At 41.9% G+C, this 12,660-nt stretch overlaps 1 protein-coding gene across 1 annotated transcript; it reads left to right on the top strand.

Moving 5' to 3' along the window:
- Positions 1–550: 550 nt before the first annotated feature.
- Positions 551–1,891, top strand: LOC106653820 (zinc finger protein 39-like). Its single transcript, XM_023462634.1, has 4 exons — positions 551–637; positions 708–822; positions 893–1,419; positions 1,669–1,891. Exons 1-4 carry the CDS (start codon positions 612–614, stop codon positions 1,889–1,891), a joined length of 891 nt encoding a protein of 296 aa, XP_023318402.1. The 5' UTR covers positions 551–611.
- The last annotated feature ends 10,769 nt before the right edge of the window (positions 1,892–12,660 follow it).

The raw sequence follows: 12,660 nt of genomic DNA, 5'->3' as shown, positions 1-12,660 counted from the left end.
TAAAGAAATACCGAAATTCTAAAAAATCAACTTATTTGATCGGGTATTGGATCAAATAAGTGGATTGAATCAATGGATAATTCAGTATAATATACTTAATATGAAGAAATTTTCATTAGAATTTCAGTGTAATTTATAACGATATGTACGAGTACCTATATACACTGATATACACTGATACCTACATTTACTGACCTATATACACTGACCTACATACACTGATGGTCGATTGTTTTGATTCGCGGCTGCAAACAAATTTTCAGTGTAGAAGGGTCTTACGTGATTTCTTCATTCACCATTTCAAAGAATATTATATTTAGGATCGAGAATTAACCTACAATTTTTTTGTATTGCGCATCAAAAGTGTCGCACAACAAGTAGATGTGGGAAGGGAAAAGTATTGTCGAAAAGCTGTAACAATCGTGGGGTTTTACTCGTTAATACACGAGTCCATACAGTGGTTGGTGAGAAGCTGAATTTCTGCAGTGAGCAAATGTGTACAAATTGATAAGTTCAAGGTATAGTGTTGGCTGTTCATGGTGGTTAACCTCAAATATTTTTTCAGTGTGTATAGTGAAAATTCGCAGTGATTACATTTGATTGAGCGAGTGATGGAAAACATACTGGACTCGATTAAGTACGTAGTAAATTTGTTGTGCATGCTATGATATTTTTTAAACCGATCGTCTTAATAAATGATTTTTCAGGGTCAAGGAAGAGCCTTACAATATTTGGCCAAATGCAGGTGATGGATACAGTTTCGATAAAGTAGACCCTTGCGAAGCCAAAAACTTTGATACACTTTCGTTTTATGAATCATCAGTGAGTTAAATAATTTGAATTATCGTCTGCCTTTTTACCATCGAAAACTATCACACAATTTTAATTTTAGGCAAATTACATGAATCAGGTTATGACGTTACAGGAAAAGTTAGATGAAAAAATATTCATCGATTTGGAGTGTAAATATGTTAAACCTGAACCAAAGACTTCATCAACAACCACCTGTAAAACTGAGTTCCAAAATGATGCACCAATTGTGAAAATAGAAAACGAATATCCGAAAAATAACTTGAATGGAAAGAAACTGGTAATTTTGATAAGAAAAGAATTTGATTACGATAATAAGTGTCCGTTTTTAGAAAAATTTCAGTTAATCATAGACAAATTTAAAAAGTTCAAAGCATTTAGAAGAATGAATCGAACTCAATTATTTCATGAGCGCAAAATGGGTCATAAAACTTATAAAAAAGATTTGACACATAAAGGCATTAGACCATATGAATGTGTGATTTGTCATAAATCATTTGGTCTAAAAGGTAACCTCAAAGCTCACATAAATACAGTCCATAATCGGAGCAAACCCTTCGAATGTGATACATGTCACAAATTATTTGGATACCAGACAAATCTCAAAAGGCACATAAATACAGTACACAATCTGAGCAAACCCTTCGAATGTGAAATTTGTTATAAATCATTTGGACTGAAAAGTACTCTGGAATCTCATGCAAATGGACTACATCATCATAACCAACCCTTTCAATGTGACATCTGTAATAAATCATTTTCACGTGAAGGGCACCTCACAACTCATATATATGCAGTTCACAATCGAAGCAAACCCTTTAGATGTGACATTTGCCGTAAATCATTTGGATACAAAAGGGTCCTCAAAACTCACATAAGTACAGTACATGATTGTAGTAAACCGTTTGAGTGTCAGATGTGTCAAAAATCATTTGGATTAAAATCTACTCTCAAGAGGCACAAAAATGCAGTGCATGATCTTAAAAGACTATTCGAATGTGATCTTTGTCAAAAATCATTTGGATTAAAATCTAATCTCAATAGGCACAAAAGTACAATACACGGTTGTGATAAACACTAAGAGTGTGATATTTGTTTGAAGAGATTTGAACTCAATGAAGCCTTGTACACTTATCAGGAAGCTATATAATATTGGGTAACAATTTAATTTTTTGAAAAACATTAAAGTAATTCAAACTGTTATTCATTTGTTGTTACTGTAAAAAACCATTGACTCATCATTACATAGAGTAAAATACTAACAATATTTACGTTAAAATCTGTGCCATTAAGCAAAAAGTTATTTCCTTTATAAAACCCAATCAATTGGTTGTATTTTTACGTACGAAGTAAATCCAAATGTCGCTGAAAAGTTCCATTGCAATATAATCAACGCAATATATTTACAGTCAGGTGAAATGTCACGGTTTATTTACTTATACCAGCATCATGCAATGCACATCTCACGACTATAACTCCCTCTTAGTTTTACAAATCATAATAATTTTATAGATATATAAGCTAGCCTTCATTCAACAAGCTCTGCACGAATAAACTATGTACAATCACAACATATTTATTTCAATCCCACGATCAGAACATCACTTTTTTAAGAGACTATATTTTAAATGTCCTCGTAGACGAGTTACATAGGCGCACTTAAAAATGCAAGATGAAAATCTATTCAAGAACAAAGAGATGTAATTGTAAGGGAGCGTTGTACAACCTGAAGAAAAGTTAATGGAAATATCGCAAAGGTGCTATCTTTCCAAACGAGAAAGAATTAATTCAAACAGTAGAAATAGTCTACTTTAGTCGGACGCGCAAGCGCGAGCAAGCGGCGTTTACACGTTAAACAGTACTTTTCATTAACTTCTTGACAAATATTTGACCTTTTTGAATTAATTTTCTTACGGAATCAAATTCAGGTAGAAAAAACTCAAAGTGCAACGAGCGAATAAATAGTATCTGGTTATGATGCATGTAAAATATATCGCATCTGCCTTCTCTTCCGCATCACTGAGCTTCGTACGTATCAAACCGAAGAACATCGGTTGATAAAACATCCAACAGCTGTACACATGCAAGTACAGCTCTTATTTCCTTTTTCGACGGCTACGTTCAGCTGAGGAATGCATAATGCCTCCGAGTCCTAAATTAACCGAATAAAATAAGCGGAACAAATTTAACTTTCACAACTGTCTTTATAACATCGATGTCAAAGCTTAAGTTCGGCGCGTAAAAATTACGCAATGACGCCGAGGACGTCTCAATTCCACATTTCTAAACATAAGCCTTTGTTACTCAGGGCTCGTGCTCCAAAGAGCGAAACTGTCGTATTAGGTCGGCGTCGTGAATATATACATACACCAGGAGAAAACAACAAAGCTGTAGAACCGAAGCAGTGGTGGCGGCGGCGGCGGTAGCAGCAAACTTGGCGCGACGGACATCAGGACAGAAGAGGATACTAATTATTCTCGAGAAATGCGATATCGTAACTGCTGCTTCTGCTGCGAGAGAGCATCGCAAGGATTTTGTGAATGCGCGCGAGGGTAAGAGATAGAGAGTAAGAGAGAGAGGTCTAATAGACAATAGCTGGGCTCTCTGGAAATGGGAAATTTCGAGGCAGACAGAGAGAGAGATACATTAATCTTTGTGTACGTATATACTATTAGAGAGCCGAGACATAGACTATAGGCTATAGGCTATAGTCGCGCATATACACGTACACACACACACACGCAGTCAGAGTACGAGAGAGCGAGAGAGGTCGTACGGTATATATAAGGGATGGGCGAGACGTAGCAGAGGGCGGGAGATTTAGCTGATGAAGTAGCAATTTCCTTTTGATGGCCAGCCGGAAATGGGATCGATACGACCAGTTGACCGATCTCACTCGACCTCCTGTCACTCTTAACCCTCCCCACCCACCTTTGCCCCTCTGCGTGCTTATACACACTACGTCTATATCCAGCTGCCATCCGTGTGTACTCGAGTAGCAACGTCTCTTGTTTCGATTCGCCGACGTCTATATGTTGTACCAAATATATGTACGCACACAGGATAGGTTGACTCGTGCGTATATATATACAGAGAAGGCAAGGAGCTGCTGCTGCTGTTGTGGCATCGTCGTCTTTAGTCACGAGCATTGCAAGGATAATTGAATCTTGAGAAGGATGACTGATTCGCTGCGCGAATTTTCGAATGCGACGAAGAGGGCGAGAGAGCTGCTCCATCCAATTTCCCCCGACCTCAACCAAACAAGCGGGCACGAGTATCGGACTATTTTTTTTCTTAATTCCATTGGTCGAGAATATTGGTGGCGGCGAATTCGAATTAGTTGGCAGCGCGTTGATTACCAAGGGCAAGGTGCGTAATTCGATATCGTCTCGGCGCGTCGAGTCAGAAATTTAGTCGGATAGCTCGTTTAATGCAGGTATAAAAATCGGCAAGCGGTGCCATACAACGTACGAGGATAGGAGTAGCTTCTTTCCTATCTTTCTCGTTTTAAGCTTCTGCAGCGCGGCGCACATAAATTACTCAATCATCCAATCAATCTGGCCTGCCACACTCGAAATTCCGGCATTTCCGCAGTCGTCGTCGTCGTCGTCTGTACGTGCTGGCGAGAGTATAGCGCGTGGCGTTCGTTTTCGGAGGGGTTTGATGCACGCGGTAACGCAGCACAGACGTGCGCGCCCGTGGCACACGGCTCTCTCTCTCTCGCTTCGTTCACTTGTATTTACTTACGACTCGGAATGGCCTATATCGTATATATACTGCAGTGCACTACAGAGGCGCGCACCTATACAGACACACCGCGTATACACTGCACACCCTCAGTCAAGGTAATTCGTCACCACGATTTCGCCTCCACCAGTACTGCTGCTGCCACTGGCTGTGCAGCGCGCGAAAAGCTTATTCCGCGTAAATTTGCATTGCGCACTCTGTACCGCTCCGTTCGGCTCTCTGGATATATCTGTGTATGCGTGTATAGACACCCACCCACACACAGAGCCGGTGCGCAGCGATGGCAATTCCAGCTTCTGTTCCTTTGGTGCAAATTAAAACTTGATTCCTCTTTTTTTTCCCCTTCTTTCTCTCGGATATATATGCCTGCGAGTGGCAGCTTTGTTTTTTCAACCTTGATTTATTGCGTCCCCGGAGTGTCTATATTATACGCGCGCTCGGTGCGACGACAGTCTTGATCGCATATTTCATAGGTGTGCTATAGATGAAAAGAGTCTGTATTTTTCGAGAAATCAAGAGTTTCTGAGATTCAGTAAAATATTGAAAAATTTAGATTCGACTAATTATACAGCGTTTTCACGATTTTTCCTGCGATACGAAAGTCACGGTAGAAACCATACGATTTTTTTCGTTGAAAACATGCGCACAAGCAACCCACGTAGCTATCTCATCGTGGACCAGTGCTGGGCCAGTACTGACACCAACGCTGTCAGTACTGGAATCAATGATGGACCAGTACTGGTTGGATACTGGAATTATAACAGTAAATCAGTACTGGCAGCCAGTATTGACCCACACTCTGCACAATCTTGGGCCAGTACTGGATACCAATGTTGAATAAAAAATATTTTTTTGATACTGGCTCGATAATGGCACCTGATATTGGGTCAGTACTGGCATAATACTGGCTGCCAGTACTGATTTACTGTTATAATTCCAGTATCCAGCCAGTACTGGACCAAGATGAAAAAAAACCAGTACTGACAGCCAGTATTGTGCCAGTATTGGCCCGTGATAATCGTACTGGCGCTGCTTACGTGGGGAGCGGCCTATCCAGCCACGGCGCGTACACGTGCCGCTCGCGAATTATTTAGCGATATCTCTCTTCCAAGTGCGAGAAAGGCGAAATTTGACGCGTTTATTATACATAAATACAAACGCGCACGCATATACACGCGCAAATATATGCGTAGACGTGCTGGAGGAGACACATATGGTGCAGGATCACATACATCTCCGCTCCGACAAAGAGAATACGCGAACAAGAGGAGAGCCAGCGTAGACGATACACAGGCGTGCAGGCACGACTGCCGCTGCCGCGCCGTGTATGCGCTGAACATGTGCGATGATGCTGCGTAGAGGAGACGTCACCACTCAGGCGTAATGTCTTATACATAAATATGAGAGAAGGAGAGTAGCGACTAGCTTTTTCCTTCTCGCGCTGCGAATAAAAATATATAACGCCATATATACGTATATACGTGCGGGACTCTTTCCTCAGTGACCGGAAAATTATAATTTCGACACCCTTCAATTATGTAATATCGCGAGCGACGTCGAGACGAATGTTTTTTCTCTCTCGTCTCGTTTGCTCCTCTCCTTTGCCTTCTTCATTTCGTATGTATAATGTGCCTGGCGCGCGATATGAAATCTGATTTTTATTTCAACGCTCGCTCACTCGCGCGCCACCGTCTACCAGCCCACTAGACAGTGTTTAGGGGAGCGGGAAATTGTGGAATCAAAAGTTATACGTGATCGATGTATCAATTTGTCAGTACTACGCGAGAATGCTGTTTACTCGAGGAAATATCTTGGTGTAGAAGTTCAAAGCTAAGCTCTCAGACCAGATGGGCGAAAACAAACGCGACGATTGTTAATATCGCGCTAGCTTATAGACATTCAAAATGTATATGATCGCTAATTACAAACACGATCGGCGCGCGAGTTTGAAGCCTCGCGTGCATAAACACACACATGGAATGAAAATAATCCCGTCGCGGTACCGTTATCCACGCGCACTGCAGGCGTGCTCCTACAATGTGCATAAATTTTATAATATGGAATTCGAGCTCGGTCTATATATATACGTCGCGTGCGCATAGTTGTGGTGGTGCAGTTATGAGTCGCGGCGACACCGAGTCGCTCTTACACATAATACCGCATATATATAATATTGTTGCGACTCATCTACTTTAGGAGTTGGAGGGAGAGAAATTTTCACGCGCAACTGACCGACCAATGCGGATTGTATGAGTGTACGTCTCTGAATAATATAAAATTCGACGATCTTTATACAGAAGGAAGCTCGGCTGCCTCGTGCGGGCGATGTTGGCGAGATATTTTACCCTCTCGTTGCATAAGACGCTATTTACTCGCTCATTGTCTTGTATACCTCGAATGACTCGCGTATATTACGGCGCCCTTGGTCGAGTCTGCAAACTCGCAGATCAGTTGCAGCAGCAGCAGCAGCACAGCACACCGAGTTTATTTCGACTCGCGCCATGCGGAATTCAATTGTCGATTGTTTGATTATTTGTTATGTATACACGTATCGCAGCGGCGCAACTTGTTTAATCGATGGCGTGCGTGGGAGGCTGCTGCAGTATACGCGGGTATATGGCTTGAGATTCAAAGAGTTTATTGCTCGTTTTGGCCGAGTGCATCGCTGATATATACATTCTCGTACATATTGACCAGGATGATGGATGAGGAAAAAATTGTTACGTATCGCATGAATGGTGGTAATTTTTGGAAAAAATATACAATTTTGCATGAAAAAATTGTTATCGGGGAAAATAAAATGGAAGAAAAAACATTTTTTAACCATCGAAAAATAGCGATATTCGAGTTAAAAATGTATTCGAAGTTGATACGTTGGGCTAAACCGATGTTTACAAACGCATTTCGCGCTAGCTCTCTCTGTTTAATCTACCTCGCCTCTCGCGCGTGCCCTCGTTGCACGTATCCATTCGCATGCGCGTTATTTCATAATTAGCTGCATAAACACGCATAACGCGCAACGGACAGAATTGAAACTTGAGAAATGGCAAATCAGACCTATATTGGCCACTGCTGCTGCTGCTACTCGTCGAATTCGCTGAATTATTTATCCTTTTAGAAAATTGTAATATCTTTTCTTTCTTGGCCAGCTCGAGACGAGAGAGAAAAAACAACGAATTTCTCGTATAAATATCTGAATAATTTTTCCACGTAATCAGCCAAAACGTTTTCTTAAGCGTATACATTAGCGACACACGCTTACGATACATGTAAATACGCATGCATTTATGCGAAAAGTTATATGAATGTAAAATATCGCGTGGAATGATTAAATTGAGTGCCGTATATTTATATTTTAGTCGGAAAATGAAAAACTGACCTGCCGCCGCGTATGCACACACAAGTGGAATATATCGTCATGAAATCAATCGGATGATGACGCATAACAGCTCGTCGATTTAGTGAAAATTCAATTTAATTCGTGCGCGCAGCAGCACTTGTACACGCACACCCATGTATCATTGCGGCTGATGCTGACGTGTGCAAGCACGCACAGGGATACTTTTTTAATGAAAAAATGCTTCGCAACGTGTTAAGCGCGATATAAAACTTCTTTTTTTTTTTTTAACACAACAAACACTGACAAATAACGCGAGATTTCCGGGCTTGCACTGATCGGTGCGATCTCGGACCCGTGTGGCCCCCCTCCAAGCCTGTAGTAAACGCTCGCCTATTTCCTTTTTCACTATTAAAAGCTCAGCTCGTACGGGCCATGATGCGTCCGCGCGCGAGGCCATACTGCACTGCTGCTGCTGCTGCTGGTAATCGTCGTTCACGCTGATTAATTTTTCCAGAAAATGTTTTTGCCATTATATATATCACGCGCGCGGGGGCATCCCTTGATGTTACGTGCGCTGCTATGTGCTCTGTTGTCCGAGCGTGGATGTTTATCGAGTTGCTTTTGGCGCGAACGCCCGCGCGCTTATATATATAGATGTATGTATCACTTCTGTTGTTGTCCGTTGACTTGTGCCGCCGCGAGAGCTGCGCACATATAACACGACCGACTTTTCGCTTCGTTGCTTTTATTTAATAGAAGTGTGACAACACACCAACGGGGAGGGGGGATCGTGGGAGGGAAGAGGAGACGTTTTTTCGTGTGTGTAAACCATACGTACGCTCGTGTCTTCGACATTGAATTTCATGTACAAAATGGCACGAGTAGCAGCAGCAGCAGTGGCAGTGACGTTGGTAGAAAAAGAAAAGGAGGAAAAAAAAAGAAAATTCTGAAACAATCGCGATATTTGAAGTACGTACAATGTGTATCGATTGTTATCCATACGCGCGTATGCGCGAAGAAAGGCAAAAAATCATGACGCTCTTGGAAAATCACGTATCACATTTACGATACGAAATAAAACTATCGCCGGAGCATACAGACACTATACCGTTACTATTACTACTGTCATTCTCGAATGTAGAAAATATTCGCGTCGTTGGACGGAGGGAAAAAATTCAATTTCATTGCTTTCTTATTTCCACGCGTATACACTTTTATTCATTTTCCTCCCGATCTCATGCGTAATGAATTTTTGTCGGCGCACCGGTGTGCGGCGTGGTTGGTTGGTATATAGCAGCAGTGCAGCAACACGGCGCGCAAAGGACATTGATGTCTCAATGGCAATATAATATCTCTTCGTACTTGCACTCTGCGTCGTGGCTCGTTTTATATTTACTCCCAACGATCCGATGCGCTGCGCATAGCTGCCTCTAATACTACTACTACTACTACTACTACTACTACTACTACTACTACTACTTCTACTACTACTATCACGCTTACTCGCTCGAACCCTATGCATGCATTTTTCGCCTCGTTTTCTATTCATAAACGAACAATTTTCCAGACTGTGCACACGACCTATTCGTTTATGCGATTAGTTTCGGCTTTTTTACCATGTATGATTAATAAAACTACATTCGATAGGTTGGTTTTCTTTTGATTGACGTATATATTGAATGGATTAATTTTTCCTTTTATTATTGGAACTGCTGAATGAAAATGTTAACGAGAGAACGCGCATAGAGGAATACGTTGATTGATTGATTGATTAGATAGTTTTAATTGTTATTTGACGGAATAATGAAATGATTGATTGATAACGATGAAATTTCTAATAAAAGCAAGTGGAAAGATGAATTTTAAATATTAAAATGATCATGTCAAGCTGCTTTGCCGAATGCATTAACAAGAAGATGTATGTTTAGCGAAGCAAAACAGAATCGAATCGAATCGCGAGAGTCAAACGCAGAGGAGTATAATACATAATCAGGCGAGCGCGTCCCTTTCAGTGCTACATAGTAAGGAGAGTAGATATATAGCACGCGCGCGCGTGTGTGTATAGGTGTGAAACGAAGCACCCTTGAACGAGGTGAGCTTCAAATTTACCGCCTTGGCATTACATCATTCCCCCGTCGCTCTATTGAATCCCTAAAATAGAATTGGTTTGCTATACTCGTGAATTTACGACGAGTCCCCAGCTATGTACATATACAGTAAAGTGCGATCAATTAAAAAGAGATAACAGCTGAGTTGAATTTCGGAGGAAGTAAGTCAGCAGCAGCAGCAACAGCAACAGCAGCAGTAGTGTTTCGTACGAGTATATCAAGACGAGAAAATATTTGCACCTGTTGGCAATCGATCGATATTGTACATAGGGTTACGGGAGGTTTCGGGGTGTAAATATGTGTATATAAAACTTACAGGAGTGTGAAACCTTCGTGGCTTAATATTTGAGTGCGTCCGACGTTCGCTACGTACACGAGCCTTAACACGGGCTGAATGTAAGCCGAAAGCGGCGCGCGTATTCGGAAACTGTTTCTTTCGAGGGTTTATGGTAAGCCATATGAGATACAAGCCCGAGCTTATGGCTTGCACTCGAAAATAAAAACTGTGCTTCATGCTCGTTTCTCAGAGTCCGCCTATAGAGATACATTCTTTTGCTTGGTGATTCGCAGGGCTGCATTACGAAATAACGCGAATTAATTCGAAAAAACAGCAATCTCAGGTTGATTCGCCCCGAAGCTCGCACATGTAATAAATATTTATTACGGACGGCCGCGTGGAACAAGTCTGCATAAAAGTGCTCAAACGATACGTCGAAAAATCATCTATAGCATTAGGTGGTTTGCTACTTCGCCGACGAAAAATAGTCTCCGTATAGTACTTTCTCATATCGTTAAAATGTCTGGCTCCCGATAGATGTATATACGTAGCTGCACTGCCGCACACGTACACGTTGCCCCGTTTTAACGTCGAAGAGAGAAAGAGAGAGAGAAAGAGAGAGAGAAAGAGAGAAAAAGGGAGGGAAGCTGGAGAGACGCGATCACTTAGTCTAGCGACAATATATGGCTTTTACTGCAAAAATTTTGGCCAAGCCGAGCAATACGTTATAAGTGCTATGGAGTCTATATAAGCCACAGCGACTCGAGCTGCAGCACATATTATATGGAGCACAGCAATAGCAGCAGCAGCAGCAGCAGCAGCAGCAGCAGCAGCAGCAGCGTAGAAAAAAGGTATATATCGAGCGTGTTTTGTTGAGTTGTACAAATTTTTCTTCTCACATACGCATATAGTCGGGGGCGCGCGCGCAGCAGCGTGTCAAGCGCGTTATTTTTCTATAAGATATGATTTTGTATATTTACACGGCGCGAACTTTGATAATAAATTCTAGGTAGTCGAAGAAAAACAAAAATTTCGCGAAAAACACATACAATACGCCAAGCGTCGAACGCACACACAATGCAGTGAGAGCTGCTGCTGCTGCTGCAGAGGAGCAAAAAAAATCCATGCGTACTGCTGCGCTGCTGCTGTATGCATGTCCAATTCTCGAGCAATAAGTTATAGTGTTATCGGGCAGTCGAGTGTATAAACGTATACATACGGACGTAACGGAATATAAAAAAAGCAGAGAGAAGAGAAAACCAAAATTTTTTTCACCAACTTTGTTCTCTATTCTTGTTCGTCGCGTCGTTGTCAATGCACACGCGTATCTTCGCGTGCTTTGTTTGTTCTCTGTATATAAAATTCGCACCTCTTCTTTTTGTTTTCCTTTCCTTTTCGACGTACGTCTTTTCTCGTTGCGATGTATAAATTCAAAACTAATGGCCTGTATACACGTGCTTGTAAAAACGATATACTCATTGAATTATCGATCGCGATCGACGCTCGCATACTATATACGACTGCTCACGTAGCGATGTATACAGTATACAGTTCATGAATCTTCGAATAGCCGCCAAAAGCCGACAAAGCTATGGAGGATTTGCCGCAGCTGTACAGAGGAGTCGTGTTTGTCCCCAGATTTCTGGTACTTGCATAAATCGAAGATTAGCATAGTTTTGCATATTATGCGCGAGGCATATAACGAGGCTCAAGGATCGCTTCGATTCATAATTGAAAAAAAATTTGCGCAAATATCCTCGTTTAATGTATGCAGTGCGTCGTGATATTTTTCACGACGATAAAAACATAAGGCCATAAGGCGGCTCGAAGTGTATAAATATCAGAGAGGGACCGAGTGGAGAGAGCAGGAGAGCCAGAACGAGTGAGCATCATCCCTTGAGGCTGTTAAAGGGGCCAGAATTATGGGCTTGTGCGTGCGGGGCGATATTAAAAAAGTGAGAGAGAGAGAGAGAACCGATGCGCCGATGCTGCTGCTACTGCCACTACCGCCGCCGCCACCGCCACCTCCGCCGCGGGAAGTGTTATACGGGCTCGAAAGAGGTGTTATATGGCTATGTGAAGTGCTGCAGTATAAGTATTATATACGCGCGATAAGAGCTGATTATTGCCTCTAGCACAGGCAAAAGCAGCGGCAGTTGGATGATGCAGGATGGCCTGAATATAAATGGAGAGTTCATCTTGCCGCCTGCAGCGGCCGTATCGATTTTTCTTCTCCATCTTTTTTTTTTATTTTTCGTTACTCTCTTTACCTTTGCGCGCGTATTATAAAGAGAAATTATAAAAAATACATCCGGCGAGTATTTAAATGAGACGAGTAGCCCGTGGTGGTGCTGGTGCTGGACGTGCGCGCTTGTGCG

Source organism: Trichogramma pretiosum, unplaced genomic scaffold, assembly GCF_000599845.2.
Source record: "Trichogramma pretiosum strain Unisexual culture from Peru unplaced genomic scaffold, Tpre_2.0 scaffold11, whole genome shotgun sequence".
Classification (NCBI taxonomy): domain Eukaryota; kingdom Metazoa; phylum Arthropoda; class Insecta; order Hymenoptera; family Trichogrammatidae; genus Trichogramma; species Trichogramma pretiosum.
This window is presented reverse-complemented; position numbering and strand designations above follow the sequence as displayed.

Excerpts from the sequence above, each read along its gene's own strand:
- LOC106653820 (XM_023462634.1), top strand. The coding sequence starts at position 612 with ATGGAAAACATACTGGACTCGATTAA. Across the intron at positions 638-707 it reads AACATACTGGACTCGATTAA|GGTCAAGGAAGAGCCTTACA; the intron begins GTACGTAGTAAA and ends ATGATTTTTCAG. Across the intron at positions 1,420-1,668 it reads TACCAGACAAATCTCAAAAG|GGTCCTCAAAACTCACATAA; the intron begins GCACATAAATAC and ends TGGATACAAAAG.